This window comes from Acomys russatus, chromosome 27 (assembly GCF_903995435.1).
Source record: "Acomys russatus chromosome 27, mAcoRus1.1, whole genome shotgun sequence".
Classification (NCBI taxonomy): Eukaryota; Metazoa; Chordata; class Mammalia; order Rodentia; family Muridae; genus Acomys; species Acomys russatus.
This window is the reverse complement of record NC_067163.1, coordinates 10587207-10610404: the sequence shown is the minus strand read 5'-3', so window position 1 is coordinate 10610404 and position 23198 is coordinate 10587207. Positions and strand designations below refer to the sequence as shown.

General features: G+C 40.6%; 1 protein-coding gene across 1 annotated transcript in view; it reads left to right on the top strand.

Moving 5' to 3' along the window:
* Csmd1 (CUB and Sushi multiple domains 1) overlaps nt 1-23198 on the top strand; it is a 1555368-nt gene that overhangs the window by 799455 nt on the left and 732715 nt on the right. Inside the window, exon 4 of the mRNA XM_051170014.1 lies at nt 16513-16707. Within this exon, the coding sequence (XP_051025971.1) occupies nt 16513-16707 (195 nt within the window). The remainder of the gene's footprint in view (nt 1-16512; nt 16708-23198) is intronic.

The window sequence follows — 23198 nt, the reverse complement described above, 5'->3', positions numbered from 1 at the left end:
GGAAAGATGAGTGCATCTGCAGTTTCCATTTGTTTCATAAGGTTGCTTTCAACTGGTGGGCTATTAGCAACAAATGATTACAACACATGCATCCATCATTCTGGGTGAGGGGAAGGGGAGAGTACATAATTTAAGAGTAAGGCCATGCAATGACCTTTGGTTGTAAAAGCTGATTGCATGGGAAAAATCAGATAGTAAATTTGGTTACATTGTTCTCTTAAGTGCAGATTAAACTTAAACAGGCTGTACACACAGTAGGACAGACAGTTAAGTACATGCTCTCCAATTATCTCAATGAGTACTAACTGTGCTGTGAGATCTTTGAGGGGTCAGGATATTTTTATAAAAGTGCACCACTACACAACACTTGCACAAGACTTTAATTGCTATCTGTGTGGTGTAGAGGGAATGATACACTAACATAGTATTTATATATACCCTAAAAAGCCCCCAGAATTCTACAAGTCATAAAACCACAGAAACCATCTGCAACTGGCTAAATCACACCCCCTGGTGGAGCACAAGGCAAATCATAGGCAGATACTGTGGACAATCTGAAGCAGCCACATATCCCACACCTGGTATTAACACAAAAGCATTCTTAATATATTTCTGTGTTTTTAAAAGAAGTCAAAATTTTAAAGTTCTCACTACATCTGTGTGTGTGTGTTTGTGAGAGAGAGAGAGAGCATGAGTATGTGTGTGTGACTGTGTGTGTGTTTGTGTGGGTGAGTGTGTGTGTGTGAGAGAGAGTATGAGTTTGAGTATATGTGTGTATGACTCGTGTGTGTGTGTGTGTGTGTGTGTGTGTGTGTGTGTGTGTGTGTGTGTGTGTTCTTGAGTACTCAGTAAATCTTCAGGGTAATTATTTCTGTTTAACGCCCCATTTACTAGGATGTAGCCCATATGGGTTAAAATCTCCCCTCCTAATCAGAGAAAGGAGACTCCTCAAAGCACTTGCAGTAGGTGTGTGCTTGGGGATGTCTTGTCTTCTGGGGAGAGCATGGGAACAGTAAAAAGTTGGGCCTGCACAAGGCCAGCTCCTGACCTTCTTTTCACATCAGGACAGCAATGCAGATTATCAATAAACAAGTCAGGTACTGATGCCATTCACACATCATAAAGGAATCACTAGGATATTGTGCAAATAATTTTCCTTTCTTCTTTCCTTATCACGTAAAAGCTTAGCATCCTTCTGCAATTTCAACAAACCGATTACACTTTTTGTTTTCTTTCTAATGATAAGAATACTAAGAGGTTTCTGTTCTTTCCTTCTTCCTAGTTCTCCAACTAAATGGCAGGTGACTGCATCCACAGTGTCTCACGTGGAGTAGTAGGTGCCTCATAATGATACTACAGTTGTGTAGAAATCTCTGGGTTTTCTTTCAGACACCCAACTTACCATCTATCCAGGACAGCTGTACTGCCAAAATAGACTCTTCTTGTGTCCCTTCACTTTGGATGTCATAGAGTCCCTCTTCTTTCTGGATACCTTCTTTGGTCTTCTTTCTAAAATATCAGCTCTGTCCTTTCCCATTAGCAATGGCAAAGATGGTAAGAAATTCATCCTTGCTACGCAGAGACACCTGACCGAGCTCAACACTTATGGAGATAAATCTATGTAGACTGGAATGTTACATGACACAACCTTCCACAGAGGAAACCCAGGAAGAATCTATGCACATTTTAGGACCTCTGTTTATATCTTTATGTGGAGACAAAGGTATCAATTACTTTATTTGTCACTTGTATCCAAGAGACTGCTTCGCTATTGTTAACACATTACAGCATTTAAATCAATGAAACCTATCACGTTTTAGTCAGGCACAGGCGGTTATGAATAGTGGCACTGCTAAGACCTCTCTCACAGATTTCCCTTCAGTCTAAATTCTGACCAATAGCTGACCAGATGTGTCTTCCTGTGGCTTGTCTACAGGCTTCATGGTGACAACTATGGCTGAGGTTCTCACTGCACTAGACAAAACTGTCCCTAATGCAGCAGCATCTCTCCTTAGTGTTCTCCACCCCACCGTGTCCTGTTTACTGTCTCCACATGGCTTCCCTGAAAGTTACTTGCTATGTCCACTCCTAAAGGATACCGTTCTCTGCCAGAAAATTGGGACCCTTTGACTAGCCTCTCCTCCCTAGATGTTTCTGACCACTTCCTTCATAGCCCCCCCATAGTGTGTTTATCTTCTCCAAGCCTATGGCAACTTGTACAGGAGTCACAAAGGTAGTGTATGTACATGGCTCTACTCCAGACTGCTGAACCAGAGAATCTGGGGTGCTCAAGGCATCTTGTATTTCATTTTCTTTACCATTCCTCTTACACCATGTAGTGATGAACAAACTGTCCAAGAGCTGCGACCCATCTAGCTATGCGGTAGTGACCATCTCAGGAAACTGTCTGTGGTTGAAATACATCACAGGCATGGACATAAATCCCAGCATGGCTGACTTCTGGGCAAACTTCCCCCAAATTGATATGTTAGAATTCTAGCAAGCTGGCTTTGAAGACATCCACTGAGCTATAGTTGATTCCCCTCCCTAAGTACCCTGATCTGGGATAAAGGATGTCAGGGGCCTGTGATAACCAAAATTCACCATCATCAAATGCTAGTAACTATAAATGAAAGTTTGGACTCTGCAGATATTTGACACAATCAGATAAAAACTCCACAGTGTTAATATAAATCGAACAGTTTCTGTGCACACCACAGATATTCAGCGGTATTGGGGTCTGTGGCATGCTGCCCCCATGTTTCTGGGAATTTTCAATTGTACCCCCTCTTCAACACCTTTGACACTTCTAAGCCATCATAACCACCAGGCCCGTTTCTTTCATTGATCTCTGTGTGCCTCCTTCCCTATTGATGGCTTCTTAATTCATCAAAAGATAAAAACCAAATCCCGCTCTCCATGTCAGCCGACTCCACTTGTTCCCCTCTGATGCTCACTGGTCACGTGCACTGAGAATTTCTGAGAAAATTTAGAGGCATTAGCCACAATAACAGGTTGTTGTTTGAATCACATTTCTCTGCTCACTCAAAACTGCACCCTGTGCTGGGTTGCAAAGACAAAGAATTGCATGACAGCACATTCACTTCATGACGGTGAGAGCTGTGAGCATGGGAGAAGTGACGTCAGTCTTGTAGTCTCCTTTAACTAACTATGCTTTGGGCTCGCAGCTGCACTCTGGGGCCATGCAACATTGAGACCCAGGGAAGGACACCTAGGCTAGTTTATTAGTCTCACTGTAGTATCTTTTTTTCCTTTATCTCCTATTCTTCCTTCCTTCCTTCCTTTCTTCATTCCTCCCTCCTTCCTTCACCTCTCAGGATAGTACTATGAAGTCACAGGCACTGGGGGTCTCTGAAGTTCCAAACTGCCACAAGATTGATCAGGGCAAGTTCTACCTAGCAAACACTCTTCTAAACATGCGGATGGTGCCCTGAGCACCCCTGTGGCTTGTAAGACAGGATAGCTGAGAAATTGTCACAGTAAAAGGAATGACAGATATGCAGACTGGCCCTGAGTTATAGGGCACTGAGAAAAGCACATGGTCTTGAGTTCCAGGAGCTATCAGAGTCAACCCTGTGATGGTTTTAAAGGTGCCAGGTCAATGCACTAATAATAAAATTAACATGGGGATTCTCTGATACTTTTTAAGTTTCTCCAATATTTGAACATGTTCTAAGTGTTAAAATCTGTATTAAAAGAGTGTAGATGATGGTCTGGGCCCTTCTGGGAACCTGCTGATTGGTATATGTAATGTGTTGGGGAAACAACTGGATATCTCATGTCTTCTTCATGAAAAAAGTAAGATTTACTCCTGAGAGAATGAGACTGACCCTCTAGAGTAGATATTGAAAAGGACTAATGACTGTTAGGAATAATCTTAGGGGAAAAACTATTTTTTCAGTAATACATAAAGCAGAACTAGATTCAGTTTCACAGATATTACTAAATAGGCCTGATCCTCTATTTACCATGTACATTGTTTAATATCACCTTGGGGTATCTAATAAAATATTATCTAATATTATCTATCTAATATAAAATTCCTCAACAATTAAAAAGATAACACTTTTCTCTTGCCTCATGTATACTTGCCCAGTATAGCATTTTAGAACCTTCTGACCCGAGGTATCTTTTCTTTATATTCTGTCTTCTGGACTACTCCCAAACATAATGAGGGCTGTATCTCAACTCTAATACCTACAGAAAGCTCCTGGTGTTTGCTGAGGACTTAAGTCCCTGGAGCCACACACTCCAATGATGCCCTTCCATGTGCTCATGTTCTGGTCCGTGTTGGCAAACATGATCCTTAAGAATGAAAGTTATTTCCCCACCAATCTGATTACTTCCCACCTGCCCACATCCTCTGGATGTGCGTGTCTCCAAAGGCTTTGTGTTGAAGACCATGCTGTGTGCAGAATGTACTTTCCTTTCTCCTTCCTTTCTAACTGCTAAGATACACTCAGGCTATTGAGGTTTACTACTAACAAGCCTTGGGAAGATTGAAGGTTAACCACCCTCAGACCTGAGCAGTGAGTGATCGGCTGGGCTGGCCAGGAAGCCAGGACACCTTCAAACTTAGGTAGTTTTGTCCTTAGTCTGGGTTCCATTTAACATCAATGTCAGAGAAACCATCTCATAATATGGATGTGTTCACCTTAAAGAACATATTCAATTCTTTGCTAACCTGTGTCACAGTAGTTTTTCTGTGCTCCAGCCCACCAGGGCTCGCTGCCACCAACCAGGTGTCATCTGCGTGGGAAGAGAGTGGAATCCACAAGGCAGCGCTCTTGGCTCTCAGTCCTTCTACATCTATGAGAAGTGCTCCATCTCCTGAATTTAACAATTTTAGTCCATGTGTTCCCCAGACTGAAAATAATCACACGCTGTCTATACATCAGAGGGCAAGACAAAGATAATTTTAAAATTATTGAACAACTTATACAATTTCTTTACATTGGAACTACATTCAAATACCATTTACATATTAGCTAAAGCAACACCTAGGCTAGAACTTTCTCCTGATGGAATCATTGAGAGCCGACAGTTGGCTGTAGGTCCTCAAAAATTACAAAGCAATTCCACAAATGACACAAGGAGCACAAGACATGAGACAAAGAAGCGGTTTTGCATTCCCTCTCTCCGTTTCTGCGTAATTCATGACCTGCTTATTATCTTTGAATATTGGGAAAAAACCTTTTTACATTAAGAAAGATATAGAATTTTAAGTCTGCTTCATTGTAACGTTTGGTGACCCAAAAATATTTTATGTGCATGATCTTAACACACACAGCACAAGTTAAACCAGTGTGATCTGGGGACCCAGCATGTACCCAGTGCTTCCAAATCAGTTACATCACACTGTGCCTCTTGTGAGCCAAGATCTTCAGCTCCTGGGGACTCAGGGCCTTCAAAGAACCCAGTAAACAGACACAGTTTCAGTTTTATTTGTGGGATTGACATTAATTTTCAATGGTATTTTTCCAGTTCCTCTTTGGTATTTATGCTCTTCAATTTTCAAGTTTGAGAAAGAGGCCAGAAGTTACCTGCACCTGTAGGTGCTCTGTCAAATCCACTGGTTTTAGAATCTTCTCACTACTCCCTCCCCATACAGGATGGGGACTGGCCAGCTAGCAAATGTCACAGCTTATATGTTTGTCCCTTTGTCTGCTTTCTGTCCAATTAGCTTTTAAATATATTCCTTATAATACTTCAGTGAAAATAATTGTCATTGCCGTTACATCAGAGCAAAACTTAAGCATGAAGTAGGAAGAGATGAAGCCTCCATACAGGACTCTGCCTCTCTGATATCTTTCATTCATTACCCTCATAATCCCTGTCTTTAATGTAAAATTAGAATAATGAGACCTTTCGGAGAGCACTGGGGTCAATGCTGATGTTTAACAGTGATATAAGTGTTTGATGTTTTTCATTCTGATTTTGTGTAATTTGTGCTGTAATTTGAAATGATGAAATGTATGCTGCTACCTATGGATCTTACTCAAAGAGTCAGGCAACTTGGACTTCTGAGATGCCAGCTGAAGACTGTTTTCTTCTGTTTCACCTTCTCAGGGTGGCCAGCAGATTGCCCCCTTCCACAGCATTTCATATACATCCTGACATGGATGCAGGTCTTTGTACCAAGCTGGCTCTGGAGACTGTTGTGTGAGCTGGCTTGTCGGCCCTCTCCAGACAGTAAACATCCCCACATCAGGGCCTTTGGGATGATCAGGAATGAGGACTTGGAATGTAGAGAGAACTTCCTTAGCAGGAAGTATGTGAAAAGAAATATTGACTTTTGCAAACTATTTTATGGCGAACAATGCCTGATCTTGTCTTCAATAACACTTCTCTTTTCTTCCTTTCTCCTTATTTTCCTTCCCCCTCTCCATCCCTTTTCCTTTTCTTCACCATCTCTCCATCTCTTGCTATTTGCTGTTTCTATTTTATTGGCAACAAGCAACTCTAATGGCTTGATTGGCATCTAATAATCTTTATATCACATCGTCAAAATCCCCATCTAAGCATAACTTCCAATGCTTTTTACAACGTTGATATGTTGTTCTGTCATTTTCCTTTGACCCAACTACATTCTAATATCCTCTTGACCTCCGTTTTAAGTGACATTTAATTAAAATTGTGTGGGTAAAGCCATGTGAGTGCCTCACTCTGACTAGCTCGGCATGATCTTGTCAGTCACTATGAGATAACTATGGGAATCTACAAGTGTAAACCGGCTCTCTCTTGTCCATGAAGTTCTGTTTGGTTCCTATACTTGGTCTGCAGGATTTTGGTTAGGCTCACAAATGCTGTAGACCATTGTGTCTTGTGATGTCTTTCACACTGTTATCTTGAGTACGTGCCTCTCTGTACCCCTGCTCATGTTCTCTCCATTAGGAGCATAGCTTCCACTGTTCAGTTAATGCACAAAGGGACTTTTCCTCCCAATGTTTCACTGTCATCTTCTGCTGCCTTTACATGTAGAATGTGGGTGTTGAATACAGCATAGCTCTATACTCTTACCCAAGTGTCTGAACTTTTAAATATTCATTTTACAGGTGTTAGGGCCTCCATGTATTATATGCACCAAGTGTTTGTAGGGACCTAGGAATCCAGGAGAAGGCATTGGGTCTCCTGAACCTGGAATAACAGGTGTGTATAAGCTTTCTGATAAAGATGCTGGAAATTGGACCCAGACCCTTGGAGGAACCAATGCTCCTACCCTCCAGGCCATGTCTACAGTCCAGTCTCTGCTTGTTACCTGAGGTAGCTGTGTCGTTTACCTTTCATATAGCTATTCGAGACAGCCTGTTTGATCTTACTGGCTTTCTCTTTGATCTGCATTGGTTACTCTCTTCCATTTTCTTCCTTCACCTTTTCCTGTAGATTCACAAAGTACATTTTATGGTTGAATTATATCACCTTTGCTCTTTTATCACCTGTGATTTTGTTGTGTTGTCCCTTTAAGACTGTCTGCTGTGTCTTTACCATGTCACCCTCTACTCTGGGGGTGAGTTTGCCCAATGGGGATCTGCTTTGGTTTGATTGCATTTTTGTTTGTTTGTTTGTCCTTATGTATTTTCTTCTTTCTGTGTTTGTAGTTTTTAGTTGAAACTGTTGGAATTTTATTTGGATGAGTGCTGTATATTTTGTATCCCCAAAATATATTTAATCTGCATTTGGATGAGACTGCATTCGCAGAACTGAGAACGCTTACACTTTACAGATGCTGTATCTAAGACTGGATGTAGGGCAGGTGGGGCATGGTGATACAGTTATTCCTGGGGTTTAATTCTATATGCCTCTTTATTAAGGTTTTACAATGACTTGAATCTAGATTAATGTCTGTGGCATCTGTACTAGGAAAAGCAAAGCTATACCTAGCTTTAGCTTCATGACAGACAGTCTGTGCCTTCAATCGGAAGAGATAAAGGTTCATGTGAGATTCAGCTGCTTTAATTAGAGTACAGGGTAATGTGTTCCCATTCTTTACACCAGTAAACGTGCTTTCAGCCTGTTAGTCAGCCTGTATCACTGGTAAGTGACACATAACAGACATAACCTATAGAGTGGAAAGGGTTGATTTGGCACGATGTTTAGAGGTCACTGTCAGTGGTGACCTGAGCTAGTTGCTTTGAGCCACCAATGGGGAAGACTTTTATGTTGTGAGTATGTGATACAGGGATCCTGTATATGCCTCAGAATCAGAGAGAGAGCAGAGCCCTGCTGCCCAGTATCCTCTGAACCAAAGCTTACCCCTAATAACCCACTTTCCTCTCCCTAGGGTCTGCTCCTAAAGGTTTCCCCACCTCAGATAGTGTCATAGAGTGCAAGCAAACTTTAATGAATGTCCTCTTGGGGATACTTCAAGTACAAACTAGAGCAATGCCACAAAGTGAGTTTGTACTGTGTGTGTGTGTGTGTGTGTGTGTGTGTGTGTGTGTGTGTGTGCGTGCGTGTGTTCTTTATCTCCACATGCTTAGCAAAGTTTCCAACCACTGCTGGAATTAAATCACAGTGAAATACAGATTTCATATCAGTATCTTCCTGGTCGCTCTGCTGTATTCCAAGTCACCATTGCCCAGTCTCTCTCCTGTGTTCACATTGTTTTAACCATAAGTCTTATTAAACCAATTTACCCAGAAAACTGGTAACAAAATTGGAAAATTCCATGCAATAATTTTGTCTTCATTTCTACATGAGAAAGTATGGCAGTTACTGCAAATATATATAATCTTTTTGTCAGAAGAAAATATGTGTAGGCCACTGTAGACCCAATGGCTTATAGTCATTATTAGCTTTTTCTATTCTGTCAACAAGAAAGACATTGCAGGGTACTGCTTGGAAACACCTTCTGCATTTATTTGTGATGGGCTCATACTTCTGTGTGACAGTGGACTTCAGAGAAGCTTTCTGTGTCAGAATTTTTTAGTAACTGCTCATGACAACAATATTTCATAAATGTATATATACATGTGTATGTACATAGGCGCACAAATATTTGTGTAATACAACAGTATATAGCACATAGTGTGTGGTGACTATTATCAATTATTATTAGACAAGGAACTAAATAAGCATTGATATTGCAAAATAAGGCTATAAATTTTTCTGTCTCTTTCTCAGTCATTTTAATAAGTATACTCCACTTTAAGGGGCAGCCTGTTCTGACATACTTTTATTTTTCTCAATTTTATTGAGAACCTGTGTGTATTAAAAACTGTCTCATGTTCTTACTATCTGAATAATGCTTAGCAACTAAGAATTGAGAGCTGATGGAATGCACAGAGCAATGCACCAACCGGAGTGACCTGCAGCTGAATGAATCACACAAAGTTATGCTGGGCTTTACTTTGTATTCAGACGTGGAAACTGGGAGTTGGCCCATTTTCCCCAACAGTAGCTCTCTGGAGCGGAAGCACATGTAACTGACAGGGCTGTGATGCCTGTGGCACACTGTGCTAATCGACCATAAGCACTGGCCTCAGCTGCTCACCCGACTCAAATCATTCTGATTTGACCAAACGTCACCCTTCTGCTTGGCCATTCATATCCCCCTTACCTCCACATGGTTCTCATTGGTTCATGGCTTTGCATGGGGATGCTACTTAGATGGCTCTTCTTGCCAGGCTCCCTTGGCTGCAGAGAGACTCTGAGATGAAAAACATTGAGGACACACACACAAGGAACTTCAGCTTATTGTCATAATTCTATCATGTCAGCATGTCTCCTTTTCTAGTCATAAAAGAACAGATGCCAGGCCTCAAGAGCACCAAATCTGGTTTTTGGTATTACTACAGACTACACAATTGGATTCCATTTATCTTTTCCAAAGTGTCAAGGGAGATGAGTGAGAAACTGTCCGTTATGAACTGCCCACAGGAAAATACTCAATATCCACAGTGCACTATGTTATGGGGGTGTTTGAAGATTATTTATTCACTTACATTTATTTATTTATGCATTTATTTATGTATTTATTTATTTGCTTACTTACTTGACTTAAGCTAGAAGGACACTCTCAGGAAGGCAAAGTGTAAATGACTCTGCACAAATCCCTGAAGACCTAGTTTCAGGATAAGTACATCTAATGGTCTAATAAGGCCTCATTCATTGTGCACAGTCTGCTGAAAAAAATGCCACCGTTCCTTGGAGAATTCCAAACCCTACTTGCTAGCCTTGTGTCCCATTTGTTAATGAATATTAATGGTGGGTTTTCATGTGCTGTTGTACGTTCGCTTTTCTTTTGGGCCGGGATTTAATATGACACCCATTTAATCACTTAAACAGTTAGGTTAAAGGTTTGATGTGATAGCCAATTAAGTCACTGAATTGTGACCATATGTACTTGCCAAATCAGAAGGCATACAGGGAGAAATCCTGCAGCATAATTAGAGTGACAGTCCATGTTCCCAACTGTGGATAGTAACTCCCCTGCTGCCTGATGGAACCTTGTCCCCCGGGTTTGGGGGGTGGGGGTGTCCCTCCAGTCCACACTGCCTTTAAGGAAATTCTTTCGCATGACCAAATGCATGCCCTGTGCAAGTTCTTCTCATACTAGAAAAATGCTTTTTTTTTTTTTGGAACCACTAGGGGAGGGGGGTCACTTAATTCAAGCAAATACTGAAAAGGGTTAAATGAAGAGTTCAACTCAACTCAGTAGGAGTTTGCTAAAGGCTTACTGTGCACTTGTTCCTGCAGGAGATGTGAGAAGACATTTGCCAACTTCAGGGAAAGTGTCTGAAAAACTAGTTTACGCAAACTGGCAGAAATAGCAATTGGGTTGAATGTATTTTATTTAAAAATCTTTTTCAGGCATGAGATTTTTCTGTATGGGCAACTTTCATTCATCTGAGACTTGGATATTTGCACAGACTAGTTATCATTAATCCATTTTTCATAATTCTACAACTTTTATGAGATTGACAATGGCTTAATAATATCAATGGGTTTGCATTTTTATTATTTGTAGCCAGAAGCAATTTTTTTCTATTAGATCTTTAAATATATCTTTTTGATTGTTGCCATTACTTCTGTTATAAACTTTGAGAAACTGAAAAAAATCCTGCATCTGGTGAGAAGGCTCAGAGATTAAGAGCATTGGCTAATCTTCCAGGGGACTCGGGTTCAATTCCCAGCATCTACATGGTGGCTTAAAAACATCTGTAACTCCATTTTTAGGGGATCCAGTGATCTCTTCTGGCTCTCCTGGCACTGTAAACACATGGCACACATACAGATGAGCAGGTACATACAATAAGTTAATAGATAAATCTTGCTTTAAAATTAAGTACTTAAAAATGACATAAAGTTCTGGACATGGTAGAGCACACCTGTCATTCCAGCATTCAGGAGCAGAGGCAGGTGGATCTCTGTGAGTTCGAGGCCAGCCTGGTCAACAAAGTGAGTCTAGAAAAGCCAAGGCTACACAGAGAAACCTTGTCTCTAAAAACTAAATAACAACAACAACAACAACAACAACAACAACAATAATAATAATAATAATAATGTTAGTTGAAAATAAGTATTCTCAACCACTAAGTTCCAGATGTATTATTTTGTGCTACTTATCAAAGAGTTGGATTTTCAATCACTTTACTTATTTTACTGTAAAATTGTTAAATTCATTTTATCTCCTTGATGCCTGTGTATGTGTGTGTGTCTGTGTGTAAAACATTGGAATTAATTGATTAAAGTTTTACATTGTTAGTGGAGTCAGTATTTCAAATACTATCATAGTCTATCAAATTAGGATATTTTTCTAATTTTTATTTATGTGAATGTGTTTTTCTTCTCGTGTGACTGTGTCTCACTTGCATATGCATTTTTCACAAAGCCCAAAGCACAGTATCAGACTCCTAGAAACTGTAGTGACAGATGCTTGCAAGGTACTATGTGAGTGCTTTGAACCAACTCAGGTCCTCTGCAAGAGCAAGTGCTCTTAACCAGTGAGCAGTCTTTCCAGCTCCCCAGCTCATTCTTACAACATTTTTGTGCTTTCACCAAGTCAGTCATTCTACATATATATTAGTTATTACAGATGGAGAACTTGTACTCGGCATTATGTCAGCCATTGGTTCTGTCATTTATCAGAGCTAATGAGTGCTAATCAAGAGCCTGCTGAGGGCCCGTCTTTATTCTAGACCCTTCGTACACAGAAGCCAAAAGTCTTTTTCCCAAGGTCTACCAATTTGCACCAAACAGAAGCCACCTCAGCTGTGTATAGTCACCCTCATAATAGGCTCAGAGGGAACAGATATTTGCAGACTATTATATCTGCTCCAATCTTCACAGCCTGTCTGTGAAACAAACACTGGTGAGTTGTTCTCACTGAGTAAACAGCTACTAAGATGAGAGCGGGGGAGAGCAGCGGCGGGAGGACAGAGGGCCAGCAGAGAAAAGAGAAACTGTGGGCAGGAGTAGCTCTGTGGCAAGCTCTGTGGCAAGGAGACCTAAGTCAGGGTGCTCTCCTGGGAAGATATGAGGGGCACTCTAGCAGAGACACCTGGTAGCAGGGGCCATAGAGTCTGAAGAGGACACTAACTACGCAAGCCTCCTATAGAGGAGGGGACACCAACGCACCCACAAAAACTTCAACCCAAAATTCACGCTGCCTAAAGATGTGCAGGGATAAACATAGAGTAGAGATTGAGGGAATGTCCAACCAGTGCCTGGCCCAACCGAAGACTCACCCCATTGGGAGAGAACCAGCCCCTGACTCTATTAAAGATGCTCTGCTCTGCTCGCAGACAGGAGCGCAGCAGAGTTGTCCTCAGAGAGGCTCCACACAGCACTGATTCGGGACAGATGCTAAGACTCACAGCTTAAAATTGGGCTATAGGTAAGGAGTCTTGTGGGAAAGTCGGGGGAAAGAGAAAAAGGACCTTGAGGTGACAGGAACTTCATAAGAAGCCCAACAAAGCCAACTAGCCAGGGCCCATAGGGGCCTGCTGAGACTGAAGCACCAACCAAAGACTGCAGGGACTGGACCTGGGCCCCCTACAAAGATGGAGCCAGTGGGCTGCTCAGGCTTCATGTGGGTCTCCAGTAAGGGAAGCAGGAGGGGAGGCTGTGTCTGTCATGGACTCTGTTCCTAGCTTTTCAATCCCTTCCCGCTAGTGGGAGTGCCTTGCCAAGCCACAAGGGAAGAGGACACACTCAGTCCTGATGTGATTTGATGAGGTGAGGTGTATGGGAAGAGGGGCTCTCTACTTTTCCGAAGAACAGAGAAGGGGAAATGGAGAGAGAGAGAGAGAGAGAGAGAGAGAGAGAGAGAGAGAGAGAGAGAGAGAGGGAGGGAGGAGAGGAGGTATGGGGATATGACCAGGATGTAAAGTGAATCAATAATTAAATTTAAGAAAAAAGAATTAGAAAATAGACCTGAGGCCACTTTCATCTCTCACAGTCCCTCTGCTTTGAAAAGGTGTCTTGTCTCACAAAGATGGTGCCTGATGTATGTTTTTTTTAATTCTGCTGTAATCCAGTGTTAAGATGCTAAGGTGAGGGCAACCCCATAGACAGGAATAGGGGTTGCCATTGAAGAGTCTCCAGAGGAGGAGTGGTAGCACTCTCGCACTTCTTGTAGAACAACCAGACTTCATACGTGCCAATGCTACCCACCTTCTCACCTTCAACACTGCCTGGTTCCAAAGGAAAAAAAAAAAGCTTACACCCCCCACCCCCTCACATCCCACATATACATATACATTCAATAACTATGATCTATTAATTCTTCTGTACAATGGGCAATGTGCATTTGAAAAACTCCTTTCCATAGTAGAACCTAAGCAAACGTTGAGCAGGTTGCCCTCATTTCCAGAGTAGATCATATGATTTTGCTGCTTAGGGCAGCCATGTCAGTTGCAATTCTCCTTGGTAAGTCTGAAACATTAATATATTTGCATTGATAACACTTGGCTTTGGGGAAACAATTTATCTGATCCTAGTCTATGAGTAAGTGAGTTCTAGCAAGAATTACTATCAGGAGCCCACTAAACAGTAATTATCGTAACAGCAAACAACGGATTTTCTGCAAATGAGACTTCTGTAAGCTTTTTCAACTTGTGTCTCTGTGTCTGGTTTGTTTCATATATTGTGAGACCTCCAGGCTCAGTAGCACTGAGTGGGAGTAAATGACAGAAAGGCATTAACTTTAAGGCTAAATGGTATGTGCTCCATGTTTTCATTTTATACTTATCCTCCTCCTGCTCCTCCTGCTCCTCCCGCTCCTCCCCTTTCCTCTCCGCCATGTGTATACATACATATGGAGGTCAGAGGGTTCCTCCATATTGTTTGTTCTCTACCTCCACTTCTGTTTGTGTCTCCGGGGTTTAGCTTAGCTCTTCAGGCTAATGAGACAAGTACTTCAGCCTGCTGCTCCTTTTTACCAGCCGCATTCTTCATTTCCTTTTTACAGCTCACTGGTTAGTGCACACCTAAGCTGCTTCTGCATCTTGGCTGCCGTGAATAGGTTTTGCTGTAGGAAAGGAAGTGGGAATGATTCTTGACACACTGACTCCTTCTCCTTCTTCCCCTCGTCCTTGGCATCCAGCAATGCCACTGCTGGGTTCTTTAGCAGTTCTACATTTAGTTCTGTGAAGATGCTCATGGTATTTTCTACACTGGTCTCATGCATTCACATCCGTACCCACTGTGGATTAGAGTGGTCATTTTTATGTATCCTCCACCGCGGTGGTTATTTTTGCCTCCTCAAGCAAACCCTTGGCTTAAATAGGTGCTCTCTCACTTTGGTTTTGATTTATAGTTCTGCAGTGACTGAGGCCAAACGTTTCCTTCAAATATTTCTTGGTTGTAAGAAAAATAAAGGGGTAGTCAATTCTGAATAATCTTTCTGTGAAGGACAGGAAAGTGGACACCTGACCTACTGAAATATTTTACGTAAGCTTCTAAAGATTTTATAGACTTTTTAAAGTAATGTTTTATTAAAATAATTAGTAAATACTGGCATACTTGTAGTTGCAGCCTCATTACTATGAAGGAAATATCAATCACGCATGAACTCATATTTGCTCTCTAGATATTCCTGGATATCCTAGTTTATGTGATATTTAAAATTACATTATAATAAATAGACACACTTATAAAAATCATTAATAACCGCTCTTCACATACACACATGCATGCATGCACACACACACACGAGACATGAAATAAATGCAGGAAGCAATTAACATATCTCTTTGAAAAATTGGTTCTTGTTTGCAAATATTTTTAAAATGTAAATCTCATAAAATATTTGACTATCCCATAAAAACCATTGAGAGTTACTGGTGAGGTGCTGGGTTTAGAGAAAAGACATGAAGACATTCTTCAACCAAGTGTTATATGTTCCATCAAAAATCATGTTCTTTGGCCAGGGCTCTTAATCACACTGAGAGTCTCCCATGCAGGTGGATTAGGTGAGAATCTTGAAAAGCAGGCTCCAGAGTAAACATAATCCAGAACCCAAATTTTTACTTCAAATCATTACATTACTTTCATTAGCAACACAAATGGAGAAAAGGCAACTGTGGGTGCCAGGTGAACAGACTCTAGACCTGGGTTATAAGAATAACACCGTTTCTCAAGTTGATGGCTTGAATGAAATTCTTTTCTTTATTCTTTAGTGGCAATCTTATCTATGAAGCATGAATTGGATACCAATTAGTGATATGCATCAAAACTGGTACTGTTGCCAGGGTCTGAAAAACAAATATACATTGGATACTGTTTAGTGATGAGTATCAGGTGTGGTGCTGGTGCTGAGAATAAACATGGATTGGATAATGATTTTTGATATGAATCAGCTGTGTGGTATGGATGCTGGGAGTCTGAGGATAAACATGGATTGGCTATGTTTAATGATGCATATCAGGTGTGTGGTACTGATGCTGAGGTCTGAGGATAAACATAGGTTGGATACTGTTTAGTGATGTGTATCAGGCGTGCAGTACTGATGCCGATGTCGGGGCATACATATGGATTAGATATCAGTGATGTGTATCAGATGTGGTACTGCTGCTGCAGTCTTAAGATAAGCATAGATTGGATATCAATTAATGATGTGCATAACACATGTTAGTAATGATGAAGTCTGAGCTAAAAACCACAAGGGCATGCACACATCCATGCCCCCAGCTCTGACATTATTTCCACAGGTCTTTGGCTCTTCCTGTATAGTGTGAAATCTCATTATTACCAAAATAATCTAGATCTCTTCTAGAAGACAGTATATGATTAGAAATAGAGCTTTTTACTTTTAACCAGTTGAATTTATTTATACCTTTCAAAAGTCATTGTAAAAAAAAAAAAAAGTGGCAAGGCAGATGTTCTAAACCCTGAGCACAAATTTGTTTAGTGTTTAAGAACAATGTTCTATTTTTTTTTTATTACAAAGGTTTCCTGATTTTAGTAGTCCACATGTAGTGCTTATTTTATGTTATAAATGCATGTTCCTGGAACATTTTCTTTACCTTCCTTTTCTCCTTCCAACAGTTTTACCTAGCCACACGTGTGGAAACCCTGGGGAGATACTAAAAGGAGTCCTTCACGGATCGAGGTTCAACATAGGCGACAAGATCAGATACAGCTGCTTCTCTGGCTACATCTTGGAAGGTCACGCCATTCTGACTTGCATTGTCAGCCCTGGGAACGGTGCATCCTGGGACTTCCCAGCTCCTTTCTGCAGAGGTAGGTTTATCTCCTGTGCACCTGAGAAGGGAAACCAGAGCCTAGTTAATAGCTTCGGAACAGAAGTTGATAGCCTGATACCTAGTTAAAGGAGGCAGCACTGGTACCCTCCATCAACCCTGCTTTCAAAGGATATAAGATGCACTATGGGGGAAAATAAAGCATGTTAAGACCCTAGTTAGGATAGCCAGGTGTGGTGGTACACACCTTTAATCCCAGCACTCAGGAGGCAGAGGCAGGCTGATCTCTGACAGGACAGTCAGAGAGCTATTACACAGAGAAACCCTGTCTTGAAAAACAAAAAAAGACCCTAGCGAGGGTAGGTGTATAGCCTACTGTTAAAACGCAAACACTCACAATGGTTCTCCTGCCTCCTTAACAAATTTATACATTTCTATTCATAGAGTCACCTTTGTCACAACATCCTTATGGTTCATAAATTGATATCCCCCTTTCTTATATATTTTTTTCATCATTTTTCTCTATAGCCTCACATTCATAGTGATCCTCCTGCCTCCGTTTTCTGAGAGCTAGGATTTCAGGCACAAGCCACTATACTTCAGTTTTGTTTTTAATCTTATGCTTTCTTTGTTTAAGCCATCCACATGAAAAAAAAAAAAATAAGGATAATTAGACAATCCAATCTCATCTCCTAAGATGCTTCCCACAGTCCAGCATTTGGCATGAGGAAACCACAGTGGAATGAACTCTGCCCTAGCTGAGTCCCTTCAGGGTTGGTGCCTTTTCACAGTCCCTGCAATGTTCAGCCTCTGTGGTGAGATTATTTCACTATTGCTACCTTCGAGGAAGCATGGATCACAACCTGGATTTGGGGTTCCTATGAAAGGTTTATCTTGTTAAGTTAGAAATAAAATACCAGGCTAATAGTTATTGATGTTTTATTGAGATGTCAGAAAGGCAGCTAAACAGTCCTTGGGGTTTAATCTCACACCAATCCACTGGTGTAAATGTTGACATTCATTCATCAGATAAGGCAGGAGAAGTTTGATGGCTGTGGTGGCTCACTCCAGTGTCCTTAGAGCTTGGAAGATAGAGATAAAAGTGTCATGGGAGAAAGTCATATCACACTCTCCACTCAACTGTGGAGAATATTCTGACCATTGGCTAGATCTGGGAAGGGGTTTAAAGTTTACCTCCTGTATTGTCCTTGGCTGGTGCCTTAGTTTGAGCAGGACCCCTGGGCCCAAATCTGCCTATCATATTGTTCTACTTGTAGATTTCTAGGACCCTCTGTATCCTTTTATTTTGCTATTCTCCCATGCGTCTCTCATTTAGAGTCCCAATAGGATGCCTTCCCCTCTGTCCCAGTTTCCTGGTAAGTGAAGGCTTTCGTGGGACATGCCCCTTGGGCTAGTATGCAGATATAAGTGAGTATATACCATTTGAGTCTTTCTGCTTCTGGGTTAACTCACTCATTATGATCATTTCTAGCTCAATCCATTTATCCACAAATTACTATGGTGCCTCACATTTGACCATGTCCCCTGGAGGGGGAGACCTGGTGGCACTCAGAGGAAGGACAGCAGGTAGCCAAGAAGAGACTTGATACCCTATGAGAATATATAGGGGGAGGTAATCCCCCTCAGGAACAGTCATAGGGGAGGGGAATAATGGGAAAATGGGAGGGAGGGAAGAATGGGAGGATACAAGGGATGGGATAAACATTGAGATGTAACAAGAATAAATTAATAAAAAAAAGTAATAAAAAAAGAGATTAAATAAGAAATTGAAAAAAAAAAAAGTGTCATGGGTTCAAAGTCATCATCTGCTACATAGTCAGTTTTGTATCAGTTTGGGCTGTAGGAGACGACTCTCTCAAAGCTAAAGGAGGAAATTACAAAACTTTAATTGACCCAATCTCACTTTTCATCTATGCTGAAGAGCCATCCGTTTTAATAATACACCTATATTATAATATAACCTATTGACTGGATATCCTTTTGTCAAATGTTGCTATTTCATGGGCTCTCTGTTATGCTAATGATTGAGCTAGTTTAGAATAGTCAGGTACTGTGGCCGAGGATCGCTTTCTCACTGAACCTCCAAAGTAGGGTGACATACAAAATCCATCTTACCTGAAGGGGCAGGTAGGAATGTGTCCAGGCCAAGGAAGAAGTTCAGAGTCCAGAGCTAGGCTTTAGCCCTTTTATAGTTCTTTATTGTTCCTGGAAAAGCTCTGTTATTGCTGTTTTCTCCCCCGGATGTCCACCCATCTTCACCCAACTTCTCACTTTCCCTGCGTATTGCTAAAGTTAATCATATTTCATTTTCTGTTCTTCTTATTGCTGTTCATTGTCACAGGGGAAGTGCCCTCATGAACCTGAGCCTGTATCCCTTTTCCCTGCGTTTCCACAGTTCTCTTCAATAATTGACCCTATTGAAATATAGTGCATCAAGATGTCCCAAAGCCGCCTTCTTTCTTTTCCCCTGTGCTTGCAGGTCATGGGTAACTCACCCTGGTGACCTGGAAGTTGTTATGTTGCTGTTCTCAAGTTCAGCCACATTTTTTTCTTTCACACTGTTTCTTCTACCTCAATTCCAACACCCTCTATATAATATTAATGGCTTCCACTAATAAAACAAATTTCAATGGCCTATTTTATGTATTTTGTTCCTACTTTATGTTGTCAGTTAACATGTAAATGCTACTCCTGTAACAGTCTGTAACATTCAGAAAATAACGTCAGCCTTGAGGACCAGGAGTTGCATTCTTGCTTGCTTTCTGCACAAGAATCTACCTAATTCACTGGAATTTTCATCTTTATAATTTTTTTCTCATATTTTCCTCAATTGGATCTTTTCTTATACTAAATGTCTTTACCAATTCTGGAACTTCATATTGTATAAAGTCAGAGCTGATATAACAGCCTTTCAATAATCTTTCTTGTTCTGTAATCAAGATTTTATTAAGTCTTAACTTTGTCAAGGTAAACTTGTTATTCTAAGTTAGAGATTAATACATTTATATTCATGCCTTTTCTAATTCATGGCATGGAAAGAATTCCAAGTTCATAAAATAAAATAGTTTGAGAGACATGCCGCTTCTTATTGATTGAGATAACTCAATAATAAGGAAAAAGTCAATGGTCTAATGCTGATGAATCTGTGGAGGTGGCATTTCCAGGAGCCACAGTAAAAAAAAAAAAAAATTAGTAGTGTGGGAGAGAAGAGTTTTAAATGAAATGAGTGTATTTTCTGATTCCCAAAAGTTCTGGAAATTGTCCAAGGCTCCTTCCTGGCAGCCCCACTACCCAAAACAGCACAGTATTGGTTCTCAACGACTTCTGGCAAACATCATAAAAGTTTACTTTTCCTTCTTACCACAAGTGTATGATTGACACAGTAACACCTAAGTGTGTGGAACACATACAGTTATGGGATGCTCTTGAAAGTAATTCCTGGAGTCACACTTTAGTGGGGTCTACACATGATAAAGTGGGAATTGCAGCAGCTTGCAAGGAGCAGCTCTTTAGACATGAGCTCAGGGTTCTCCCTTAGGACCCAAACTTATTTCATTGCCCAAGTTTTAACCCATTGCCTCTTTTCCATACGTCAACTTTGATGATTGTCCATCACCACCATGGTTCTTCATCTTGACAGATGGACAGTTTCAATATGCATATAGTGGTGTATCTTTAGAGGTAAGAAGTAAAGGTGGGCATGAGGCTCCAGAGGCAGTCAGTGAAAGACACAGTAGCTTAGAAATCAAGTGCTTTCTTAACTTGCCTTGGTTTTTCCTATTTCATGAGTTATTAGATCATGTTAGGTTCTGCTGTATACAGCACCCTTTGAGCTCAAGGACCATGGAAGGAAAAAGAGCTTCAGATCCAAAGCCAAACATATTATGAAGTATGAAGCAGCAAAGACAGCCCTGGACGTCTGGATAAGTCCAGGCTTATAGACAAGGGGGAAGAAAGTAGGTAAAGACATTACTTAAAACATTTCTTTACAGGGAGTGAAACGTGAATCTCATGTTTTGAAACACTAGGCTGGTACTCTCTCATCATGGCCTCATCGTACATGTGTGATCATCCAGGCAATGCATGGACACCAGAGGCCCATGGTTGAGTCCACATCTCAGCTGTTAAGAATTATGCTACCATAAAACTAGCCATTCCGTTATCTCTCTCAGCAACTTACTAAAGTTCTCTCAGATATGTGCCCTGTGGTGGAATCTCTGAGTGATGTTGTCGCTATTATGAGGAGCTTCAATCCTTTCTATAGTTGATTTGATTTACTTCCTGACCAATCATCTATCGTGTACAAGAATTCTTCTTTTTCCTCATCCTCACTCTTATTTATTTGCATGCTTATTTTTATTTATTTACTTACACGGTCTTTAGATAATTGTTATTCTAAGTGAGGTGAAATGACACCCCCTTGAAGTCAATATTTGTATTTTTCAAATGCTGGCTAGTGTTGTAGTCTCCTATGAGAAATGTCCATTGAAATCACTAGCTCACCATTAGCTGTATCAGTTTTATCGTTATTATTGTGAGTATTCTCTGTGATTTGGTGGTTTATGTACCCTGATTGTTTTTTCCTCTCTGACATGGATGCTGTCATGGAAACATCCCCCGTTCTTCCAGACGTCTCACTTTGCTCTTTACTGTGCTGATACTCCACAGTTTGATAGCCCATCTGTTAATTTTTGTTGGCGTTGCCTGTGATTTGGGGGGGGGGGGGTGCGGCGGCGGCAGATCATATCACAAGTATCTTGGCCAATATCAATGTCTTGAAATGTTTACTCTGTTTCCTTCCAGAAGTTTTACCATTTCACATTTTAACTTTAGGTTTTGTACCATTTCCTCTGAATTTTAAAGCATTGCTTCATTTTCTCAAGAGTATTCCTGGCTTCTGCTCAGTAGTGGTTGGTATCATCCATTTTTTTCATGTGAGATCTGAAGCACATGAGATGCCAGAATAAAAGGAACTTTTTATGAACAAAATGCTACTGAGATGTGGAGTAGAGAGACAGTTTATTGTGGAGAGCACTGGCTGCTCTTACAGAGGACCTGGGTTTGTTCCCAGCATCCCCATGGTGGCTACAGCTGCCTGGAACTCCAGTTCCAGGGCCTCTGACTCTTCTGTGTAGTATACATCTGTAGAGCATATATTCTTATGTAGACTCTCTCTCTCTCACACACATATAAAAACAAATAAATATTTTGAAACTATTGGAAATATGGCAATACAGATTTATAAATGGTTGATAGATCATGGCTAGGTAGGTAGATAAATGATAGATAGATAGATAGATACAAAGAAAGAAAGAAAGATAGATGATAGATAGATAGATAGATAGACAGACAGACAGACAGACAATACATGTGCCAACAAACTCTGTATTATAGTTTCCAAATTAGGGAGAGATACTTAACATGTCCCAGTCAAGCATGACTGATGTGCCTTATCAGGGGAACTGATAGCAACTGTATCATCCAATGTTAAAGAGACAGAGACTCAGCATTTGGCAGTGGGCTAATGGAACTTCAGTTGTTCATGTCAATATTGCTCAGGCTGCAGGGAGTTGCCTCAGTGTGTGGAATGGCCTGCCCACTGACCATGTACTCCTTTACATGTGGAGGAAATCTGACATGGGAAAGAGTTCCTTATCCAAATAAATGGATGACATTTATTTGAATGATAAATTGTATTAACCTAAATCATCCAAATATTTATCACTAGAATTCACAGTCCATATTAATTAATGATGAAGTATTTTATATTCTTGTTATTAATTTTAAAATCTAGTATATATTTTACAATAATCACATATTCTATGTAAAATATGATAGCTACATTAAAAGTTATCAGAGACACGTAAACCAGTGGATACTACTTTGAGCAACTCACACTTCACATCTTGGTTAATATTATTTCTCTTTTCTATTTTTTTTTTTTTTTGAGGTATGATCTTACTCCATAGCCCAGGCTAGTCTTTAAATAGCACTGATTCCCCTGACTCAGCCTACTGGGATTACAAGTGTTAAGCACCACGTTGAGCCTCCTGTTCCTGGACTTCTTGTATGAAGAGTCCTGATGCCTTTAACTAATGGTTCATGGTTGGTTCTGAACACAGATGTAGCTCACTTATAAGAACTGGCAAGAAGTGTGTCCAAGGTTAACAAAGAAGTTATGTGATGGTGGTTCTTGTTTATCTGCTGAGAAGCTGCTAAAGCCTGTTTGAGAAGAAGAGAATGATATCTACTTTGAAATCAGTTTTGGCTAAAGATAGACATAAGGCGTTTTAAGCACTATAGTGAACACAAATAGAACTGGTCCTGTCAATGGTTTTGGAGGCAGTATGTTCCATTTTTATGGTTTGTTGTGATGCTGGTAGTTAGATACATAGATATAGATATAGATATAGATATAGATATAGATATAGATAGGTAGATAGATGATAGTTTTGATGACAGACATGTTGAAGTATAATCTTTATGTTCTGAATTTCCTTATGGATTTTT